Raw genomic sequence first — 24,038 nt, 5'->3', positions numbered from 1 at the left:
ACAGATCCGCCCCCTCCCGCATTGCGCAGTGGTGGACTGCCCTCAGGTTGCAGAGCTGAGCTTTTGACCCCAGGTTCCTAATTGAAAGTGACGGCTGGGGAGCCCCGCTGGTCTCTCCTTCGGGCGCCCCCAGGCCCCACGCCGGAGACCCCAGCAGTGGTCACCCGGCGCCGCGCTTGGCTCACAGTGGGCGCTCTGTGCACGTGTGCTGACCGAGTGCAGGTGTCGTTGGCACCAAAGCAGGCAGCCCTAGGCAGCTGGGCGCCGTGCAGCTTGGGTCTCTGGGTACCTGTTGGATGTGTCTCGACTGAGGTCCTACAGTTCTTCGGTAAGGTCGTTCGTTTATGCAAGGGCATTTACTTTTATACTTATACACTCGTTCTTTCTGTGGGTGCCTACCGTGTAGTAAGATTGCCTCTGGGCCTCTTAGCTATCTGTCCAAGCTGCTGTCATTAGAATCGTCATAAGATGTTATTTCTTTTTATAGGGCTGTTTTCTTTCTTTTTATCCTGTTCTGTTAAGCTTTGTCGTCTTCAACAGTGGTTGGTCCATTGCTGGATGATTGAATAGGCGTCCTCAGCTGAGCGTTTCAGGTCTAAAACAGGGTAGTGAGTTGTTTCCATCTTAGCAAGTAAGTAGAATTTCCCAACTCCCAGGGCAGTTCCTAATCACTTAACCCTTTTAATTTTGTAGTTCTGAATCTGAATGCCTTAAGCGGATTTTCATCTCATATCCATGTTTCGTGACATTTTATGCATAATTTCCAGATAAGTGCATAGTTTCAAAAGAGACTGAAGTTGAAGCCACTGAAGTTGAAAAGCATTGGAAATGCAGTCTGAAGTGCAAAGAAGGATTTGATTTCATGGGGGAACAGGATTGAGGAGGGCATCTTGCAAGAGGTGGCATCTGCATTCCAGAGGGGGTTGTGTTATTTGAAGTATGGTTTCCCACAGGCTGCACACTCTCCATTTCTCAGTTAAATGGGATGCTGTTTGTTCCCTAAACCTCTTCTGTAGCTGGCAGTCTCCAGTTCAACAGTCATAAAGTCTTAATAGTAATAACCTAAGATGTGTTGGTTGGTACATGGTGCTAAGCATTTTATGTGCATCATTTTGTCACTTCTCACAACCAGTCTTTGAGATATTAATTCACGAAGAAATGGAAACAGTTGCTTAAGATTACATAGCTGATAGATGAAAGGGCTAGAAATGAGCCCAGGTTGACTAAATCAGCGGCTAACTCTTCAGCCAGTTACCCATGCTGTGCCCCTTAGTACCTACAAATATTTCTAATCTAAAGCATCTTTTTTCTGTAACTTCTCTAAACCTCCCTTCTTAAACAAAGTTAATTTGTACTTTGTTTTTTCCTCTACTACAGAATGTAATACAATGTATTATTGTAACTGCTAGTTTATAAGACTGCGATCTCCCCCAGGCTGGTTCCCTGTTTTAGATGCATTTAGGATATAATCTGGCACTCACTAGGTGGTCAATAAAACTGTATTGCCACAGAGTATTTCTATAAGGTGTGATGTGTGTATATTCAATGAATATGTGTGATGTGCCTACCATGTGCAAGGAGGCAGACATTTTAAGCCTTTAGTGTTTTTATTATGGCGTATTTCATGAGGCAAAAATAGTGCTAGTTCAGTTTTGTAATCTTTTGTCCAACAAAACAGCTATTAGTTTTCTTCTCTGTGCAAGAAAGGTAAAGAAAACATAACCAGAGACAACAAAATAAGTGCTGAGTCAGAGTGCTGTCCCATCTGAGTGTGACAAAAAGGCAGACACGTTTATAGTCTGTTAAGGATTCAGCAAATGTTATCTAGGAAGAAAGTAACTAGACTGCTATTTTTAAAAGCATGTTATTGTAGACTTATTCTGCATCTTGATTTTTTAAATCTGTAAATACAGGAAATAAATACAGGAAAATTTCATTTTTAATAATGGCATTTACTAGGGCACATATATTATTGATTTCAAGGTAGTTTTAATTTCACTAACAATTCATGAAATTCACACAACTATCTACTTGTTTAAAATGACATTTTTTTGTTTAAATGACACTTGGAATAGTTCATGAGTGTAAGCCTTTTTTTAAAAATTAATTGAGCATTTATATTTAAAATGCATTTTTAGCTCAGTTGCCCATTTTTAAATTGAGTTCATCTTTTTTTTTTTTTTTTTTTTTTTTTAAAGATTTGTTTGTTTATTTGAAAGGCAGAGTTACAGAGAGGCAGAGGCAGAAAGAAAGAGAGGTCTTCCATCCACTGGTTCACTCCCCAAATGGCCACTATGGCAGGAAGATGGGCCAATCCAAAGCCAGGAACCAGATACTTCTTCTGGATCTCCTTTGTGGGTCCAGAGGCCCAAGTACTTGGGCCATCTACTGCTTTCCCAGGTCATTAGCAGAGAGCTGGATCAGAAGTGGAGCAGCCGGGACATGAACCAGTGCCCATATGGGATGCCAGCACTGCAGGCGGTGGCTTTTCCCACTACACCACAGCACCTGCCCCGAGTTGCTCATCTTATTTCTTGGCAAGTGTTGTATATATGGACTCGATCATGTGTTTTGCAAATATTTTTCTCATTTTTTTAACTTTATGTGATTTTCCATATGTAATATTTGTCTTTTCTTTTAAGATTTAATTATTTGAGAGGCAGAGAGAAGGTCATCCTTCCTCTGGTTCATTCCCCAAATAGCCACTGTGGCCAGAGCTGGGCTGATCTGAAGATAGGAGCCAGGAGCTTCTCTCAGGTCTCCCACATGGGTGCAGGGCTCCAAACGCTTGGGCCATCTTCTGCTTTCGCAAGCGCATTAGCAGGGAGCTGATTGGAAATAGAGCAGCCGGGACATGAATCAGGCTTAACCCGCTACACCACAACCCTGGCTCGATAGTTCACACTTTTTTGAAGAAAAACATACCTAATACCTTTTTTTTCCTCACTGGGGGAGACTTTTGTTTTTTAGTTATTTTCATATTTCTTTAATGTTATGGCTTGGTTTCAAAATGCCATCTAAAAATATAATTGTCTTTCTAAATTCTCTTCACTTAGAAAAACCTTGTAGAATTAATTTTCTGTCGGAAAAAGTAGCTCTTTATTAAAAATATCAATATTAAACAATAGGACACTTGTGATTTTTAATTGTCATTTGCAATATGCAACATCAGTTGATGGCAGACTCATGACCAGTTGGGACGAAACCTCACTTCTCTTACCTAAGAAAGCAGAAATTAACCCAGATCCCATATTCTGCCTTGGATTTATGTATTTGTAGTGAAATGCAAGAAGAGGTGGCAAACAGTTAGAAGTCAGAAGCAGAAAGGATTATTTCTTCCATGAAGGATTCAGGGATATCTCTAGGGTCCAGGTTAGTATCTGTTTAGAAGCTGGGACTTGGCATCTTCATTTTTCATGGGTTCTGTTGGCTTGATGAGCACCTGCAGTAGTGAAAAATCCCAAGAGACATAAGACTGTTTTCCCCTCACCATTGCAGTTCTATTAGAGGCTCTTTCTTGCGTTCAGCTCTTCATTTTAAAGCTAATAAACAAGAGGATTCTCAGCCGTGCTGGGTGGGGACAAGGATTTAGATTGCCCGAGTTGATCTATTTTACCTTTCAGTGAAGGGGGTACCCATGTCCCTTCTCCTTTCAGCCTTAGCTTAAGAGTTAGAGTGAGTAGGTCTGGTCTCAAGCAAAGGCTGGAAGGGTTAAGTTGGTGTTTGTTGACATGAAATCAAAGGGGATGAGCTCAGTCCATGGCCCAGAGAGGAGGGGATTAGAAGGTGGCCTGCAAATTAGAGCTTGGCCAAGAAACATAATTCAGTTCTTGAAATACAAAAGCCAAGACTTGACAAATAGAGATTTTTAGCACTGAAATTTTTGTGTTACTCTGTAATACCATATTTATCAACTCTGAAGTTCACTTTTTCTTTTCACATTTTAACATCTACAAAATTTTAACATCTACAAAATGCTTCTCTAAGAGGCAAGGGCCTGGAATAAGACTTTAGGCCCAACCTAGCCTACAACAGTCCAGTTTAATATCAAGTTAGAACCTGAAAGGTGTAGAAAGAGTTGAGGCTCAGGCTTATATTTCATTGGCTGGGTAGGGGGATGCGAGGAGGCAGGCAGTGTTAAACCAAGTAATTGCTGACACCTGCCTGCCCTTATGTTTGTCAAGCTTGTTTAGAATTTTGAGATTCAGAGTATTTTATGTGTAGTGTCAGGATAGCTAAATCTAATTTAGCAGCCTTTTGGATTGTAAGTAGATGAAGACCCATCTCTTGCTGCTGCTCCTGCAGGGAACCCTTGTTGCTTTTGGAACTGGAACATCACAGTTGTGTAGCTTCACAGACCTCGCTTCTGTTTTCCCTGAGTATTTTGGCAGAATCTGACTTTATCAAGTTTAAGAGCAGGACATTTAACACTCAAGTTGTTGTTGTGTGCTTTATGTTTTTACCAGGTCATAAATGGTTCCTGGATAGCAATCATTAACTCAGGATGTTGGTGCTCTCTTTTTCTTTTTTTTTTTTTTTTTAATTTTCTTTCAGAATTTTTTGTTAAAAGATTTGTTTTGAAAGGTGGTGTTACAGAGGCAGAGAGAGAGAGAGAGAGAGAGAGAGAGAGAGAGAGAGAGAAAGAGATCTTCCATCTGCTGATTCACTCCCCAAGTGGCCGTAAAGGCTGGAGCTGAGCCCATCCGAAGCCAGGAGCTTCTTCCTGGTCCCATGGGAGTGCAGGGTCCCAAGCACTTGGGCCATCTTCTGCCGCTTTCCCTGGCCATAGCAGAGAGTTGGATCAGAAGTGGAGCAGCTGAGACTCGAACTGGCGCCCATGTTGGATGCTGGTACTGCAGGCGGCGGCTTTACCGGCCATGGCCCAGCGTCAGCCCTGGTGCCCTCTTTTTGTAAAGCATGAAATTTGGATTTGTGGCATTTGAAGAATGAAGCAAACTGTAGAGGATATTACTTGTGCATGTTTGAGATTTTATTTGAGCTTGTTCTGAGATTTCTTATACTTCTAGTTATTAGGGTCATCTGATGTTTGTGTATTAAAAAACCTTATTTTTAAGTTATACTTTCCAGACCACTAGAAAAATACCTTCTGAGGTTTATTACCTATTTCTTTCTTTTTTTTTTTTTTGATGAATCACTGGCATCTGTCTTCTATGAATTGCAAGTCATTTGTAAGGAGTCTCTGTACTTGGGATGGTGTTTGATATGTTGTTTTTTGATGGTGTCTATGACATCTCGTATGTAGCTTGTTTTGGGGGAGATTTTATGGGTTCCTTAAAAACCAAGTTTTCTTGCCCTCCCCACAGGAGAACCATGTCGTTAGACTTTGGTAGTATGGCACTACAGACACAAAATGAAGATGAAGAATATGACAAAGAGGACTATGAAAGGGAGAAAGAGGTGAGTTACTGGAAAAAAAGATGCCCTAAACCTAATCCATATGTACAGATTGGAAATCTCATGTGACAGTAAAGAACTTCAGGCTTGTCTTGAGAATTCCTAAGCGCTGGCCACACCCAGCCCGTATTTGCACATGGCAGCAGATGGGCTGGAACTCAGCAGGACCCTCCCGTACCAGCTGGTCACAGTCCCACTTCTCACATCAGCACTTAGACTTACGCATTGTGCATTCTTATACATCCTCTACCAGGTCCCTGCAGGCATTTGATTTTTTTTTTTTTTAAGATTTTATTTATATGAAAGAGTTAGAAAGAGAGAGATAGAGCCAGAGAGCGAGAGAGCAAGCGAGCGAGCTGATTCACTTCCCAAATGGCAGCAATAGCCAGAGCTGAGCTGATTGGAAGCCAGGAGCCAGGAGCTTCTTTGGGTCCCCCACGCGGGTGCAGGGGCCCAAGGACGGTATCAGAGAGCTGGATCAGAAGTGAAGCAGCTGGACTCAAAGCAGTGCCCAGATGGGATGCCGGTGCTTTGGGCCAGGGCTCTAACCAGCTGTGCCACAGCGCCGGCCGCAAGACATCTGATTTGACCCTGGTGAGAACTTCTGAGTTTTGGCAGGGTCCTTCAGAATTGTTGTGGCAAGGATGTGGGTGAGGATTTTATATTGCTCTGTGAACTTGCAGCATGACGTTTCCAAAACCCTGCGTCGGTCTAGGTAGTTGGTTAGGCTGTAGCTACTGCAATTTGTGAGAGTTAGTTTAAATAATCATTACTGTAAAGAAGAAGAAACAATATTCTGATAGGTGGGTTTCCATTGGGAAAGAAATTATTAGATGGATAGGGTATTAGAGGGAGTTTAGCGCCAGGTGTGTTATGTGATGAAAAACTCGAAGGGAGTGTTTGTTAAGGAGGTAGTTAATTCTAGATAATACAGAAAATAGCCACTGGGCTCACCACTTTGGTAGATCAAATTCTGGGGTAGGGAATTTCCAGAGGAAAAGGCGTTCTTAGAAGATGAAGTTGAGACATGTGTTTAGCCTAATGATGAAGCTATCAGTTAAGACCCTTGTCTCGTGTTTTTTATTGGAGTGGTTGGATACCTGTCTCCAGCTCCTGAACTCAGCTTCCAGCTAAGGCAGACCTGGGGAAATAGCAGGGATGGCGGAAGTCGTTGGATTCCTGCCACACACGTGGGCTATCTGGATAGAGTTCTCAGTTCCCAGGTTTGGGCCAGCCCAGTCCTAGTTGTTGCAGGCATTAGGGAAGGGAACCAGCAGATGGGAGCTTCCTCTCTTTGCTTCTCAAACAATAAATAACAGATAAAATAAATAACAATAACAAACAATAAATAACAATAAAACAGATGAAGTGTTTAGGAATGAGTATTTCTAGCAGAGTAGAAGAAAGGAACGTATAACTAATTTGACTCTTGCATGACATTATGGTTACATTCCTCAGAAGCTTCATGTTAATAAAAAAGTTTCTATTTTTGTCTTTTCAGATTGATTTTATTTTCTTAGCAATATATATTTTTAAAATATTTATTTATTTATTTGAAAGTTACACAGAAAGAGGAGAGGCAGAGAGAGAGAGAGAGGGAGGGAAGGAGGGGTCTTCCATCTGCTGGTTCACTTCCCAGTTGGCTGCAATGGCTGGAGCTGTGCTGATTCAAAGCCAGGAGCCAGTAGCTTCCTCTGGGTCTCCCACACCGGTGCAGGGGCCCCAAGAACTTGGGCCATCTTCTGCTTTCCCAGGCCATAGCAGAGAGCTGGATCGTAAGTGGAGCAGCCAGGATTCAAACTGGTGCCCATATGGGATGCTGGCACTATAGGTGGCAGCTTTACCCATTATACCACAGTGTAGGCCCCTCTACTTTTTAAAAAAATATTATTTATTTGAAAGAGTTAGTGAGACAGAATCTTCCATCTGCTGGTTTACTCCCCAAATTGCTGTTTCCAGTCTCCCAGCTGTGTTCAGGGGCCCAAGGAATTGGGCCAGTTGCCTTTGCTTTCTCATAGGTATTAGCAGGGAGCTGGATTGGACGTGGAACAGCCAGGACTCGAACTGGCAACCATATAGGATGCTGGTTCTGCAGGCCAGGGCTTTAACCCACTGTACCACAGCGTTGGCCTTGGTTTCTACTTTGTCCCTTGCAGTAACTATTTTCTTTTAAAAAGTGAGATTTGGGGCTAGAGAATTTCATATTTTCAGTAACAAAACTCAGAACTACTTATAGAGATTGAGCTGTATGTATGTATACTTTGTCTTTGTAAGTTAAAATAGTAAATTGGCTGATCAAACCTAAGCTTGTTTGCATATCCAGTAGCCTTTTTTAGCCTCCTCAGTTTCCCTGATACTCCAATAGCAGCACGGTTCATGATCTTGAGAGAATGAAAAAAAGAGCTAGGGCAGGCTTTTGGTCTTGTAGCCACAGTGCTAGTTGGGACACCTACTTCCCATATCAGAGTGCCTTGTTATGAGCCCTGGATCCACTCCTGATTCCAGCTTCTTGCTAATACAACCCTGGGAAGCAGCAGATGATGGTTCAAGTAGTTGGGTCCCCGCCACCCTTGTAAGACATCTGGGTTGAGTTCCAGGCTCTAGGTTTTGGCCCCTTGGCTGTTGCAGGTATTTGGGGAGCGAACCAGCAGGTGGGAGCTTGGTCTGTTGGTCTGTCTCTCTCTGTTGTTTCTTTCTTATTTTACAAGCAGGCAACAACTGTCTTTTTCTGCCTGTTTGGTAGCTTTGGGATTATAGCTGGGTTATAACAGTTAGCAGTAGGCTAATACATATTCTTGCTTTCTCTACATAGTGAATCACTTTGTGTTTTAATTAACAGGGGTAGGAATCCTTCTATATTGATTAAGGTGGGAATCTGAAACCTCAATAATGTGCTATAAGGCTGGCCAAACATACAACCTTTGACTTACAATCTTACTAAGGATTTAAGAAACCCATGTCTGTAAGTGGTAGGATAGTCCTGATTTTGACCTTCTAGCATGGATGGCCAGTTGACAATACAACATGAGTTACCAAGCTGTGTTTCATTTTGTTGCTTAGCGGCCAATTGGGATTTTTGTCTGCATTTGCCCATAACTTAATGAATAAGTCATTGTCAAATTCCAACTTCCATGCCATCTTAATTAGCAGCTCTAAATTATGATCTTGCCTTTGCCATTTCTGTTCTGTCCATTGTTTGTATTGAAGGTCAAGTGGAAAAAGTACATTTCATCTTCAGAAAAGGAAAAAAAGTTGGTAAATAAGTGATTGACTATTCAGAGGACAAGTAGATCAAGGTATTGGCCAGCATGAATAGATCCATATTTTGAAAAACCTCAAAGAATTTTGCAGAAAAGAGAAGATAATTATTTCTAAATTTCTGTAACTTTTTTTTTTAAAGAAAGCTTTTATTTAATGAGTACAAATTTCATAAGTACAGCTTTAGGAATATAGTGGTTCTTCCCCCCATACCCGCCTTCCCACCCCCACTCCCATTCCACCTCCTACTCCCTCTCCCATCCCATTTTTTATTAAGATTCATTTTTAATTAGCTTTATATACAGAAGACCAACTCTATACTAAGTAAAGATTTCAGCAATGAATTTCTGCAACCCTTAGTGGTACTTTGGTAAAAGTTTGGCCAAAGCATGGCACACACATTTTTTCCACTGCCACTCCATTTCTTACACAGTTGTCAGATTAGCAAGGAGTACAAGGGAGTGAGGATGATAGCGTGGAGATATGTTATCGTACCAGGCAGGATTCCTATCAGCTAATAGTCGCACATTACTCAGATTTCTCACAACTTCTTGCTGTTCCATTTGAAAGCTGAGATGTAGCTGTCCTTGCTATCACTATCAAGTAGACCTCATCCAAAGTATTTTAGGCAAGCTTTCGAGTCTGGCCTGGAAAAAATTTGAAAAAAAATTTACATGAATAAAATAATGTTAAAAGTTCATAATGTAACAATGTTACTTGTAGATTAATCACTGTATTTTGTGATTTCATGGTTGTATATTACAGATGTGGCTGCTATTTTTGTGATCTGAATAATTGATTTTTGTTTTTTAATAAATAATTTTCTTTTATTTACTTGAGAGGCATAGTTACAGACAGAGGGAGAGACAGACAGAGATGGACCTTCCATCCACTAGTTCATTCCCCAAATGGCCACAATGGCCAGAGCTGGGCCGATCTGAAGCCAAGAGCCAGGAGTTCTTCCAGGTCTCCCACGTGGATTCAGGTGCCCAAGCACTTGGACCATCTTTTACTGCTTTCCTAAGACATTGACAGAAAGCTGGATTGGAAGTGGACCAGCCGGGACTTGAACTGGTGCCCATATGGGATGCTGGCATCACAGGTGATGCTTTACCTACTACATCACAGTGCTGGCCTCAGGAATGATGCATGTAAGTTATTGATGAGGCCACAATTTAAACTTGGGGACCTTACAGGCTGTTGGAATATATACATAGTCTCTGTAGTGTTGCCAGAAGTAACTCTGATTATTGTTCAGTGTAGATAGCAAAACTGTATGTGCATGCTTTATTCTGGAGCTGATGGTGTGGGACAGAAATATTGGTAATCTGTGCTATCAAGATAAAAATTTGCTGATGATGGTTCATTTAGTGATAGTATATTTGAAATGATCTTGAGTAGAAAGGTACTTGGTTTACTTCCCATCCAGCCCCTGCTAGTGGACTGGGAAAGTAGCAGAGGATGGTCCAAGTGCTTGGGCCCGTGAACCCATGTGGGAGACCTGGAAGAAGCTCCTGGCTCCTGATCGGCCCTGCTCTAGCTGTTGCAGGAATTTGGGGAGTGAACCCAGCAGATGGGAGCTCTCTGTCCTTATCTCTCCTTCCCTCTCTCTAACTCTGCTTTTCAAATAAAATAAATAAATCTTAAAAAAACCCTACAAATTAGTTCTCAATTAAAAAAACAAAAAGAAATGTACTTGTCTAAAGAGTAGATGATAGAACCTTGTACCTGGCAATACTGATTTGGGTTCCTCATTTTTTTTTTTTTTTTTGCTTTGTTTTGGTTTTTGTAAGATTTATTCATTTATTTGAAGCGTCCCTCTGCTGGTTCACTCCCCAAATGGCCTCAATGGCTCGGGCTGGGCCAGGCGGAAGCCAGCAGCCTGGAACTCCATCCAGGTCTCCCACAATGGTGAAGCAGCCCATGTACTAGAGCCATCTTCTGCTTTCCTGGGTGCATCTGCGGAAGCTGGATGGGAAGTAGAGCAGCAGGATTTGAACTGGTGCCCATTTGAGATGCTGGCGTTGAAGGCAGTGGATTAACCCACTGTGAGGCAGTGCTATCCCGCTCTGGTTTTTATACTAGTATTTCTCTAACAGAACCTGCACTGCATAACTTTGTTCTCTTCAACTGCTTTGCTTGATGTAGTAATGGCTCCAGCTTGCTCTTTTGTCCCCACTAGAGGGAGTTGTAAAGCTAATATTTGTTTACAGTCTGTATTAGTTGACTTATCGAGTGGAATTTTCTTGTTTTCCCCCTACAAAGTCCAAGAAACAAATGGTTGAGTCCTCAGGCTTTTTTTGTTTCCCTGATGTTTTTCTTTAGCTGTTTCTTACTCTTTATCCAGATTATGCTTTGTAAATTTCTCCTCATACGGTACAGGTACTTGTCAGTGGCTGTCACAACTGGGATAGAAACATTGAATGTCGCTTGCTAGTACTGAAGCTTGCTTGCATACATAGAGGTAGAAGTAAATCTCTTACAGTGACTGGCTAAATGCCCCCTAGAGGAGAAGAGAGTGAGAATGGGGAGATTTAGGCCTGCTCTCATTGGCTCAACCCTTCTCTGAGCTTTGTGTTCACCTTAGAAATGAAGGCTTGGCTTGCAGGAACTCCACTGTTCCTTCTGGGCCAAAAATTCTATCATCTGTCATCTGCAGTGCAGCTGTTACTTGTCTACTAAATGTTGCCATATTTCCTTTTCAGATACATGGCAACCCAGACAAGGTCTTTCCTCTTAACACTATGAAATTGTTTAGCTGATGAAATGCATTTTTTTAAAAAAATATTCTGAACTCAGCATAATTCCTAAACTAAAGGGCTAACTGCCAAGTCATTTTGGTCCTTTATCAATCTCATGATGGGCTTTTTCAAGTGTGAGGTTCTTTCAAAAACTTTTTTTTTATTTAAGAGATAGACACAGAGATAGAGACAGACATGCACACACACACACACGCAGTGAGCACATGAGAGCAAGCACTCCATATATGCTGGCTCATCCCCTAAAGGCTTGTAGTGGACTGGTCTGAAGCCCAGAGCTAGAAACTTAATTCAGGTCTCTCATGTGAGTGTCAGGAGCTCAACTACTTGCGCCATCACCGCTACCTTTTAGAGTCTCTGTTAGCAGGAAGCTGGAGTCAGGAGCTGGAGCCGGGTATTGAACTCGGGTAGTCCCATGCAGTACACAGGGCTCTCAACTGCAGTCTTACCAACCAGGCTAAATGTGTACCCCTTAAGTATGTTTTAAAGTCACTTCTTGGCTAAAATAAAGATTCTGCTTAATGTGTATCCACAAAAGCATTATTTTATAATTCTGTTTTTAAAATGTCAGAATCTTTTCAGGAGTGTGCTTCGGTGGTAACCTATTCTGAAGGATTATGACTGTTGGCAACTCCTTTTGGTTCATTTCTCTTGGGAGAAGGTGCATTCTGTGGTTTGTAATGTGGGAACTCTTGCTTTCTTCCACATTGAGGATTATAGGCTCTGAAGACAGTCTGTTAATTTAAATTGGTAATCCTAGTAAGGTTTACATGTGTATTTTACATTTTCCTTTGAACATAGATTTTCTTTTTTGGGGTGTGTGTGGGGGTGCTGCCCAACATAGGTTCTTGTAAAGTATTTTGTTGAAAATGCTCTTTGAGAGAGCTGCCCACTCCCCCTACTCTTTAGGAAGCAATAAAGGGAGAGGAGTTTATAGAGTGATTTAGAATGTATTTCAGTAGAAGCCATAATCGTAGCAAATTTTTTTTCCTGAAGAAGGTATCTCTTAAATTATTCAATGCAATTGACAGTCAATAATACCCCCTGAGAAGATTGCCAGTTGCAACCAAAAAGCAGTCTGATGAGTTAGAGTGAGATGAAGTCTTGTCATTTATGAAGACTTCTCTGTTCTTGAATCTGTATTTGGAATTTGGGTGGAACTTTAATGATGAAAATTTACAGGTTCTAAAATTTTCTTCCTGATAACCCTATGGGTCAATAGGGCAGCTTTGTGTTTTACAACACAAGGTTCGGTGACCAGTAGCCCAGTCTATTTGACAGTGTACTCTGATCCTGGGACCTGGAAACAGTGGAGGTGGGATGATGTTTCTGAATGGCGTTAGTACCAGGACTTGACTTCATTTAGCTTCTCTCTGCCCTGAAAGTTACAGAAGCCAAAGAATATTTTTTAGCTATGCCAAAGAACTTGATGGAGAAATTTTTTGGAGGTGAATTAAGCTATTTAAAAACTTTAGCATACATGTAAAATATCTTCCAAGACTCTAATACTATTGTGTTGGTTCTCTGAGTTGATAAGTTTATCTGCAGATCCAGAACATTTTGATTAGCTGATTGCTTACGCTCAAGTGAATTTGCTACCACAGATGCCGGGTTTGTTAATTTCATGGGTGTCACAAAGAAAGGTATGATAACTGCTTAATTGTCAGGTAGCTTTTTCTGACTTAGTTGGAGGAGGCGAGAGGGAAATGTGCTGTTCACATGTGCCTGTGAAGGATCCCCTGGAGGATAAGGCTGTGTACTTGAACCTCACTGAAGGTTTGGAAGAAAATGTTCTTTCCATTCAGGAGTCCCTACTCGATATAAGTATGGAAGGTTTACTTTGGTGTTCTTTTTCCCTGTGTAATATGTGGGGATCATTTCGTCCTTCAGAGCTGTGATGCATAATTATAGGTAAAACAGGTTGGGCTACTTTGAAGTCTCTTAAAATTCTCATGGCTATTTCTTTTTTCTGGTGTAGTGCATTTTGTGTCTGTTAGAATTGCTTTGCTGCCTTCCACCTGAGACACATGATACATTAGTATGTTGATGTGTTCTCTTTTGTGTTTCTTGGGTCAGTCTGATATGTCTAATTCTCAAAATGACTTCTCAACTACTCTGCCTGAGCTGGGCCTCTGTTAATAGCAGTATCAAACAAATTTACAGAGGAAGATAACTGTTCATCTTTCTCTTGTTCCATCATGAAGGAATCAGATGGATTGAGAACCCTCCCCCATTTAAAAAAATTAAGTGAACATCATAAAAATATATGGGAGTGAGGCATTATCTTCTCCTTACCTCTCTTATTCCATACCATTCCAAGGTTGTACTTCACTGAAACTCCGTGAGCAACTTGGGACATTCTTTGCAGATCTTTCTTAGGTTATGTCTGTTTAACCTTTACCATATGTCTTGTTTAATGAAGTTTTAAACTTCTAAAAATAATACTCTTAGATGTTTTATAACTACAGTTCATTTCTTTTATACTAGTGTAGAGAAATTGGGGAGAAAACCTGCCATGGACTGAGATGCACATCATTTGAGAATTTTTTTTTAAGATTTATTTTTATTTATTTGAAAGTCGGTGGGGGAGATCTTCCTCTGTCCAATTGTTCACTCCACAAATGGATATAATGACTGGGTCTGGGCTAGGCTGAAGTCAGGAGTTTGGAACCCATCTTGATCTTACACTTGGGCCATCTTCTGCTGTTGTCCCAGGTGCATTAGCAGGGAGCTGGATCGGAAGTGGAGCAGCTGGGACTTGAACCAGTGCTCATATGGGATGCTGATGTCCCAGGAGTGTGTCTATCACAATCTTTCCCCTTTTGTATTATCTTTTAAAAGATTTATTTTTACTTATTTGAAAGGCAGAGTTACAGAGAGGGTGGGAGATGGAGAGGGAGGGGGAGAGAGAGAGAGACAGAATATCATTTTTTTTTTCTACAAGATTTTACAGAGTATTTAATGCCTTTAAAATTCACTCATTGCATAAATCTGTGAGACTGGTTCATGTACATTATACTTGTTAGACTGGTGCTCAGTTTCTTAAAGAGAAATCATTATAACAAGTCCCCTACAAGCTATTTGAATTATGTAATATTTGAATCTCATGATTGTTACAAATTTTAAGATACTTTATGTTGAAATTTGAAGAAAGGAAATAGGGAGATTCAATAAACTCTTCTTTTTCACAGTTTATCTTGTGACTTCAATGCATTTATATTGTCTGCTTAGTTTTTATTGCTAGAATGCTAAGAATGATTTTTCTATAAAAAATTGGAGCGTGAAGTGAAACTTAAAATGTCATTTTAGTGTAATGCTGTTGAGGATGCTGTCTGCAGAAAACGGAATCTTGTAAGCCTCCTAGTACTCACATGTTTCATAAGAGCAGGGTATTGTGTGTCTTCACTATTGGGATCAGATGGCTGTCTACCAATTAGTACTCCCCAAGGGTTTCCTTCACACTGCCAGAGCTTAAAGACTTCTAGGCCACCTGCTGCGGCTGCTGTTCTCACCACCTGGGCGAAATGCATCTGGCTTCTCAGATTCCCTGCAGTTTGTCTGATTGTCAAGTCCCCATGGTCTGAGTACTGGTGAAACAGGATTTGGAGTCTGCCCTTTGATAACCGGATACAATGATTGTACCGTTAGTATGACTTGCTGTAGTTCCAGAAAGAAGTTGTCCAATTCTGTTGCAGTGTATGTGCATTTAAATACCTTCGTAGGAAAAAAAAAAAGGCGCCTAATATAAATCCCGATATTTTAACTTTTCCCTTTCCCCAAGTGAAATGAGGACCCTTAACTATGCGTTATTTAGAGAATGAATTAGGTGGGGCAGTTAGGATTTCCTGTTCAGTCAGACATCACTGCGTCCCAGACAGCCGTGGCTGGCGTCTGGTGGCTAAGCTGGTGTGAGGCTGATGTGGCTCTCCCGGCTCAGTTGCAGCAATTACTCACGGACCTTCCCCATGACATGCTGGATGATGACCTCTCCTCGCCTGAGCTCCACTACTCGGACTGCAGTGAGGATGGCACGGAGCGACAGTAAGGACCTGATATTCCTTTCACTTGGATATTTTAGCTAGGTCTTTGTTGCACGTCAGACAATGATAACTTGCATGATGCTAGAGTTTTAGAGTTGAAACTGGGTGAAGGTTGAAATCTTGGAGTTCTTTGTGTTATCTATGTTCAAATAAATGAAAGGCTTTAAATCTAAAGTGTTGATTTTTCTGAAGACCCCATCATTCGGAGCAGTTGGAGGCGAACTGGAACGAGCATCAAGTGCTGCCCAAATCTCAAAGTGTAAATGTAAGTGTCTGGTGTGATGATGACTCTGATGAGGGTGGGAATAGACCTTAGTGCTTTTGTTTCCCTCATCTAATTAGGACTGTACTGAAATTCAGGGTTTATATGAAAATAGAAGCAAAACTGAAGACGGACATCTTGAGTACCATCCTGAAGAAGGCGGAGATGAAGGTGGAAGTGGGTACAGTCCTCCAAGTAAATATGAACAGGCTGAGTTATATGGCCTTCCTGAGAACTTCAGGCCATACACCAGCGGTCGGAAGCAGGAATTCAATAGCCAACCAAGCAATGTCATTACATTTTCAGATCCTCAGAGGAACCATTTTCAGGTACTGTAAGAATCTGACTTTAAAGAATGTGTCTGTGGGTGTTTGTCTGAGGCGTGTGTGTGTTTAAGAAGTGTCAGTGTAACAGTAAGATTTATTTTAACTACAAAAGTTTATTCAGGTTCATGCTGAATTAGGCCTGCTTTTTTTCTGTTTACAATCAAATGCAATCATGATCCTAAGTCAGAAGTTCAAAGTGGAAGCTTTATGGAAATGGTTATGTAAGCATTAAAAGTTAAGTTCACCTGTGTGTGCATGCACGCGTGCGCAAATTGTTGAAATCTTAGAATGGAGTTGGCCTTCGGTGTATAAAGTTAATTGAAAATGAATCTTAATGGAGAATGGGACTAGGAATGGGAGAGGGAGGAGGAGGTGGGATGAGTGTGGGGGTGGGAGGATGGGTATGGTAGGAAGAATCTCTACATTCCTAAACTTGTATTTATGGTGGGGGGAAAAACAAACAAAAAGTCCACCAAAGCCTAACCTTCCTTAATAGCTGATGTTTCTGGCTTCTGCCACTTTACTGTGCTTCAGTGAGAAATCTATATGTACCCGTCTTGATATGGTTTTTAAAGCAGTAATTCCATGTAGATGACAACATTTAGTTTCCTCAGTTTTCTTCTCACCACTCTTATATAACAAGTTTTAGGTGAAGTGTTCAAAACTGGTGTCTTTTCTGAATGGTGATAGAGCAGTAGACAGGATAGATGTGAGAGTCTAATGAAGTAAGACCTTAGGATATACTACTGAGTTGCTGCTTAGAATTGCTTGATGACAATAACTGCCTCATTTTGCCAATAGATTTGCTATGTCACCCAGTGACAGGAATTCTTTAATGTCCTTTAATGTAGTCATTCTCTTAATTCTGTCTGTAATAATATTGTTCATTCCACAAAAGTTAGTGTGCATGTATTACCTATGAGTCATTATATCACATGTTCTTGTTAATGAGCATGTGCCTTTTTATGTTCCAAAGATGTTGGCATCTAAGTCATTTGTAATAAAATACTTGCATATAAAATCTCATTGGAATTCTTTTTATGAAATTGGTTCCATTAGGTGCTCAAAAGTAAACTTAAGTTGTTTATATGTTACAGGCTTTAAATTAACTGCTAAATAACAGTAAATACTATTTTTCAGCAAGGATATGTATATAAAATTTGTAATTGTATTGCCATGAAACCTCTGTAACATAAAATTAGGGTGTCTGATTCAGGTAGTTTTGAAAGAAATGGCTAAATCCTCATTGTTAATTCCACTTGTCATTTTAAAATAGCATCTTGGTTCATCACAGAGTCCCAGTTGTCCAGCTTTGGAATCATACAAAGTGACATATAAACCTTTTCAGTCTTCTGCTCAGAATAATGGCTCACCAGCCCAGGAGGTGGCACGAAGTGACACATTTGAAGGCCTGCAACAACAGTTTTTAGAAGTTAATGAAAGTAGGTATCAAGCTTTTATTCATCAGTTAGTACAATAATTGGGGGCTTTCGAACACGGAGCAGGTATTTTAGCACCTTTAAAAATTAGGATATCTAAGATTATGAGAAAAGAATTGTGATATTTCAAAGAGCCCATGTTTTTAGAGATACATACTGAAGTATTTATAAGTAGCTGATTTGAAATCTAGGATTCATTTCAAAATGGTTTTGGAGAGTAATGTTGGGTGGTAGTAATAGGTGAGACAGAACTGTCCAGGAGTTGCTAGCTGTTAAATCAGGGGCATAGTTTCTTGGGATTCATGGTGCTGTTCTCTCTTACAAATGTGAGGTTTTGCATATTAAAAAAATTAAAGGAATTTCTTAACTATATTTTTGTTATTATAGTTTATTAACACTTTTCATGAGCTTCATGTTATTCTAAGTGAAGTCAAATTCTGAAAATGAAAGTTTTCCCCTCATTCTCAGATATTTCATTATATTGAAATGTAATTGAATAAACAGTTATCATAATTTAAAGTTGTTGTATTGTCAGTATAATAACTAGTCAGCTTTTAATATAAATTACTTTAGATTCAGAATTAGCCGTACATCTCAAGTTCAATTGTGTGATATTTGCCAAAAAAATTTTTGGTATAATTTGTATAAAAATGTGAGAATGACAGAAATGTTTACAGCTAACTAGAGAATTTTGAGATGAAATATTGATACCATAAAACTAAAAACCAAAGGCCAAAAGTTACATGGTAACTATTCTAAATTAGTACTTTTGTATATCTAACCTTATTGTCAATACTCTGGCATATAAGTAAACTCTAATTATTGTATTGAGTGAGGAGCCAGTGTCATGGCAAGTTTTTTTGTGTGTTTTGCTTTTCCTTTAATTGAGAGAGGGCAGTCACCCTTTGTAGTCAGGGTTATTTGGGGGAGGTTAAAGAGAAAACTGGACTTTTGTGCATTGCTACCATCGTATACAGGGGCCACAGAACATTTATGGAGGGGTGGCTAGGAGTCTCTTTCCCCTAAACGCATGAATAGCAAATGTGAGGGTGGCCTCTGTAGATAAGCTTTTGTGGAATGAGGAAGTGGACAGTGTTTATGGCATAACTGGCTTCAGTTTGAGTAAATCCGAATCACAGAAGTGGCCCGACATCTCCCTGGTGTTTACTCTTTTACTCCCTTTATTCAGTTACATGTATATCTACTGGTATTTGCATCTGTGGCCTTTCATCATTTCTCATGCCAGACTGTATTTGATCAAGTAGATTTACGTGAGGCAGTTACATATTTGCCTACATTTGACATATAGAAGTGAATTAAATAACTTGGTGGTAGTACAGATTTGGTGATTACAGTTTCTTAGCAGTAGTTTTTAAAAATGAGTTTGAAGACACTTGAGGCTTGGAGACTGTTGATTTCTTGGCTAGCCCTGCTATATTGCCTAAGAGGAGTTTCATAATGAAGTTTTCAGTCTTCAGTTACTTTTTTAAATTATTTATTTGAAAGGCAGAGTTATATATAGAGAGAGACAGAGAGGGTCTTCGGTCTACCAGTCCATTCCCTAAATGGCTGCAATGGCTGGGGCTGGGCCAGGCTGAAACCAGGAGCAAGGACCTTCATCCGTGTCTCCCATGTAGGTGCAGGGGTCAAAGCTCTTGTACCATTTTCTGCTTTTCCCAGACCATAAAGAGAGAGATAGATTCAAAGTGGAGCAGCTGGGACCTGAACCAGTGCCTGTATGGGATGGTAGTGTTGCAGAGAGATCTTCCTTCCACTGGTTTACTCTACTAGTGACCGTCATGGCCATGGCTGAGTCAGGCCAAAGCCAGGAGTCGGGAGCTTCATCTGGTCTCTAATGTGGGTAGCAAAGACCCAAGCACTTGGGCCATCTTCTGCTGTTTTCCAAGGCCCATTAGCAGAGAACTGGATCAGAAGTGGAACAGTTGGGACATGAACCAGTGCCCAAATAGGTTGTCGGTGTCACAGGTGGCAGCTTTACCCACTATGCCACAATGGTAGTCCCAGTTTTTAAAAATTTTATATCTTTTTAAAAAGAGGATTGACTAGGAGCAGGCATTTAGCTTACTGTTTAAGACACCTGTGTTGCATGTCCGAGTACCAGGGTTTGATTCCTGGTTCTGTCTTCATACCCCAGCCTCCTGCTAATGCAGACCCTGGGAGACAGTGGTGATGGCTCAAATGGTTGGGTTCCTGCCACCTGCATGGAAGCTTTGGATCATGTTCTGGCCTCTGGTTTCAGCCCCAGCCCTGCCCCAGCTGTTGCAGGCACTTGGAGACTGAACTGGCAGATGGAAGACTGAACTCTCTTTCTCTGGAAAAAAAAAAAAAAATTTTTTTTTTGACAGGCAGAGTTAGAGACAGAGAGAAAGGTCTTCCTTCCCTTGGATCACCCCCACAAATGGCCGCTACGGTCAGCGCGCTGTGCTGATCCAAAGCCAGGAGCCAGGTGCTTCTTCCTGGTCTCCCACACAGGGAGACCAGGTGCAGGTCTCAAGCATTTGGGCCATCCTCCACTGCCTTCCCGGGCCACAGCAGAGAGCTGGCCTGGAGGAGGAGCAACTGGGACAGAACTGGCGCCCCAACCAGGACTAGAACCTGGGGTGCCGGTGCCGCAAGTGGAGGATTAGCCAAGTGAGCTGCGGCGCCGGCCTTGAAATTTTTTTTAAAAGAGGAACAAATTACTTTCTTAGCTGGTAGTTAAAACTCAGTAAATGCATTTATTACTGGTGGCAAGCTTACAGAAGCAGTTTTCTAGTAGAAAATGAATATTTATTATGTAGTTGAAGCAGTATCTTTCTCCTAGTGATCATTATTTTCAGTTTTTCCCAAGTCTGTCTTTTTTTTTTTTTTTTTTAAAGATTTATTTATTTGTTTATTTGAAAGTCAGAGTTGATGGCGGGGAGCGGTTCTAGGTGGCCATTACCGATATGGCCACAACATCCAGAGCTGGGCCAGGTCAAAACAGGAGCCAGGAGCTTCATCCATACCTCCCATGTGGGTGGCAGGGGCTCAAACACTTGGGCCATCCTCTGCTGCTTTCCAGAGGCCATTAGCAGGGAACTGGATGAGAAGAGGAGCAGCTGGGACACAAACTGGTGACTATATGGGATGCCAGCATCACAGGTGGCAGCTTTACCTGTTAGGATACAGTATTGGCCTTTTCCCCATCCCCAGTCTTATCTTTTTTTTAAAAAAAGCATTTATTTATGTATTTGAAAATCAGAATTAGAGAGAGAGAGAGAACGAGCTTCCATTTGCTGGTTCACTCCCTGGATGGCTGCATTGGGGCCAGGGCTGGGCCAGGCTGAAGCCAGGAACCTCTTCTGGGTCTCCCATGTGGGTGGCAGGGGCCCAAGCACTTGGGCCATCTTCCACTGCTTTCCCAGGCCATTAGCAGGGAGCTGGATTGGAAGTGGAGCAGCTGGGACTTGAACTGGTGCCCAAATGGGATGCTGATATCACGGGTGGTGGTTTTACCCACTGTGCTACAATGCTGGCCCTAGTTTTTTCTTAAGTAGTTCCTAAAGTTACTTAATTATTTCTGAAGGAATACTTTAAGATTCTCTAATAATTGACTCATTAGTTAATTTAGCAGTTATGTGCTAACAAATAATACAAGGAGTCCTCAAAATGTTCATGGAAAAATGCATGTTATGAAGTCTATGCCTGAATTCAAAAATGTTTGCAACAAGTAAACTGTTTTATACAGTCTTTTTGAAATTTTCCTGTATAAAATATTCCCAATCTTGCCCAAGAAAATATTTTGAGAAGCAGATCTAGACTTTTTTTTAGAAAAAATGATTTTATAGAATCTGATGTACTTGTTTTTAACTTTATAAGAGTGCATTCCATTGCAATTATTCTATATTTAATTTTTTAAAAATTATTTATTTACTTGAAAGAATTACAGAAAAGAAGGAGAGACAGATCTTTCATATGCTGGTTCACTCTCCAAATGACTTCATTGGCTGAATCTGGGCCAAGCCAAAGTCGGGCATCTGTAACTCCATGTGGGTCACCTATGTGGGTGGCAGGGGCCCAAGTACTTGTTCCAACTTCCACTTCTTTCCTAGGTACATTAGCAGGGAGCTAGATTGGAAGTGGAGCAGCCAGGAAGCAAGCAAGTGCTCATGTGGGATGCTGGAATTGTAGGCAGCAGCTTAACCACTGCTCTGCAATTCTGGCCCCTGTATACTGATTTTTAATTGGCAAAAATGATAGTGTTCCAGGGTTGTATCCTAAACTGTGACTTTCAAACTTCTCTGGCAATGATCCACAGTTAAGAGTATTTTTTTTAGCATTGTGATATGGGCAGCAATATGTATCTTTATAAATAAATATATATGTGAAACAAAAGGTTTATAAAATAATATTTATTCCTACTATGTAATGCACTCTGTTCCTTCCTGTTTTTTGGAAGAAAAAATGTTAGGTACTACCGACTGCATTGATTTCATGACAATCTAATAAGTTGTGTCCACAGCTTGAAAAACACTGCTCTAAATGACCATAAGTTTTAATATTTTTATCTAATAAATTATATTTAATTCCAAAGGGGATTCTGCAGAAAATATGCAGATTATTCAACTTCAGGTTCTTAACAAAGCCAAAGAGAGACAACTAGACAACTTAGTTGAAAAGTTAAATGAAAGTGAACGTCAGATTCGGTATCTGAATCACCAGCTTCTCATGATCAAAGGTAAGATGACCGCCGCTGGGTGCAGTCGCAGACCAGTTACGCTAGTGCTAGATATCTCCAACTGGTAACCTCGTTTCAAACATGAAGCTTAGGAGAGTCGAGGCACTTGATCAGAGGACTTGTAGTGAGTCAGAGTGAAACAAAACCCCAGGACTTCTGAGTCCTTCCTTTGAATTACTTCTCTTCACAATAGAACATACTACACGTGTTTGGCAGTCCTCATTTTTTTGCTTTCTTCTTCCCTGTCATTTTACTCCCCCACCCTTTTGTCTCTTGGGCTGTTAGACCCAGGGAATATAGTGAATGAAGTATGGAATAGCCTTCTGTCCTTAAAACTTGATGAAGTATTCCAATTGCCAGAGTGACTTGTATTTAGTTTGTAATGCAATGTTTTCTGAGCTACAAATTAGCATAACCATTTTAATCCCAGTAAGAGTTCAAGATCCTGAACTGCTTTAGATGCATCAAAGAGGATATGGTGACATCTGGATAATCACACGGAGACAGTACAGATGCAAATTATAGTTGCTTACTTTTTATGTTTTCTGTAGCTTTGGTTAATGTTGAACTTCTTATTTGTAGAATAATTTGGTGACTAAACTCTAGCTCATTTCAAATTTGGTAATAAGAAGGTCTCTTTCTGTAATGCTCATAAAATTTATTTTGAGAACATGGACCTTGTGATAGCAAAGTATGTGGGAAGAATTTATGATTAGGTGAGTTTAAAAGTTTATTGGAAGTATATTTAAGAAGGAATTGGTCCTCAGATACTGTCATTGATTAGCAGGTGTATGTGACTTCTAGGTAAATGCTGACATGGTTAGGAAATCTTTAGGCCCCTAAAAGGACACAATTATATTTTTAAAGGAAGTGGTTCTGATTTTTTTAAAATTTGTCTTGGTGCTACTCAGATGTTTTGTTTGTTTGTTGTGTTTGTCATTTTTAAAATCTGGTTTTCCCTAAATTGACTAAAAGTTCACTTGTCTGAATTATATATGATGTAGATCTGCTATCTGAAAGGGGGTGTGACAATTGAGGTGCCTCCACAGTGACAGATATTTATTTTAATTATTTATTGTTTTTAATGCTGTAGATGAAAAGGATGGATTGAGCCTCAGCCTTCGAGAATCACAGAAACTCTTTCAGAATGGAAAAGAAAGAGAAGTACAGCTCGAAGCACAGATAAAAACGCTGGAGACCCAAATAGAAGCCTTAAAAGTCAATGAAGAAAAGGTAAATATTTTAACTCGATTATTTATGGTAAAAAGGTTACTGAGTCCCAGTTACTTAACTACACTTCCGTTAAGTAGGGTAGGGTAGGATTCAGTGTAGAAGGACTTTGCTCTTGGTTATCTTCCTTTACCCTGAGCCTTGCCTCTGGCAGAGCGTTGCTACAGTCACCTTGTAATTTGCACGTGTCTGGGGATTTCAGCTGCTCAGTTCTGCTAACGGGTTTCCGTTTCTGTCCTTTAGGATTTTGTCATCTTACTGCAAATGCCCTTTAACTAGTTTCTATTCTTTTTTTCCCCCTCCACAAATCCTCTCGTGGCCATCTGAATAATCTTTCTAGAGTATAGTTCTGATTATGTCATTCCCTTCCTTACAGCCTCTCAATGAGCCCTCTTTGCCTGTGAGATGAGATGAAGCATGGGGGATCAAGAAGACCATCTGATCCTTGCCTAACTACTCTTTAACTTCCTTCAGACGGTCTGGCTTTTTTGTATACTTGTGTTCATCATCTCTGTGGAAGGCCCTCTCTATGGCACTCTGCTATTTGATTGATAAGCCCCTGCTCACAAGTTTTCTTTCTCGAAGTCTC

At 40.6% G+C, this 24,038-nt stretch overlaps 1 protein-coding gene across 7 annotated transcripts in view; it reads left to right on the top strand.

Annotated features, from left to right (window-relative positions):
* Positions 1 to 24,038, top strand: part of CEP152 (centrosomal protein 152) — an 88,290-nt gene that overhangs the window by 185 nt on the left and 64,067 nt on the right. For 4 of the 7 annotated variants that reach the window (XM_062205868.1, XM_062205867.1, XM_062205865.1 and 1 more), the window contains exons 1-8: positions 101 to 328; positions 5,325 to 5,418; positions 15,370 to 15,473; positions 15,665 to 15,737; positions 15,833 to 16,063; positions 17,337 to 17,502; positions 22,076 to 22,219; positions 23,313 to 23,452. In XM_062205868.1, coding sequence (XP_062061852.1) covers positions 5,332 to 5,418; positions 15,370 to 15,473; positions 15,665 to 15,737; positions 15,833 to 16,063; positions 17,337 to 17,502; positions 22,076 to 22,219; positions 23,313 to 23,452 — 945 coding nt within the window. In that variant the 5' untranslated portion in view covers positions 101 to 328; positions 5,325 to 5,331. Of the gene's footprint in view, positions 1 to 100; positions 329 to 5,324; positions 5,419 to 15,369; positions 15,474 to 15,664; positions 15,738 to 15,832; positions 16,064 to 17,336; positions 17,503 to 22,075; positions 22,220 to 23,312; positions 23,453 to 24,038 lie in introns of those variants that run through there. The other 3 variants (XM_062205869.1, XM_062205866.1, XM_062205864.1) reach the window with 2 other exon arrangements.

This window comes from Lepus europaeus, chromosome 11 (genome assembly GCF_033115175.1).
Source record: "Lepus europaeus isolate LE1 chromosome 11, mLepTim1.pri, whole genome shotgun sequence".
NCBI lineage: Eukaryota > Metazoa > Chordata > Mammalia > Lagomorpha > Leporidae > Lepus > Lepus europaeus.
Note: the sequence above shows the minus strand (reverse complement) of the source record. Positions and strands in the feature narration are given on the sequence as shown.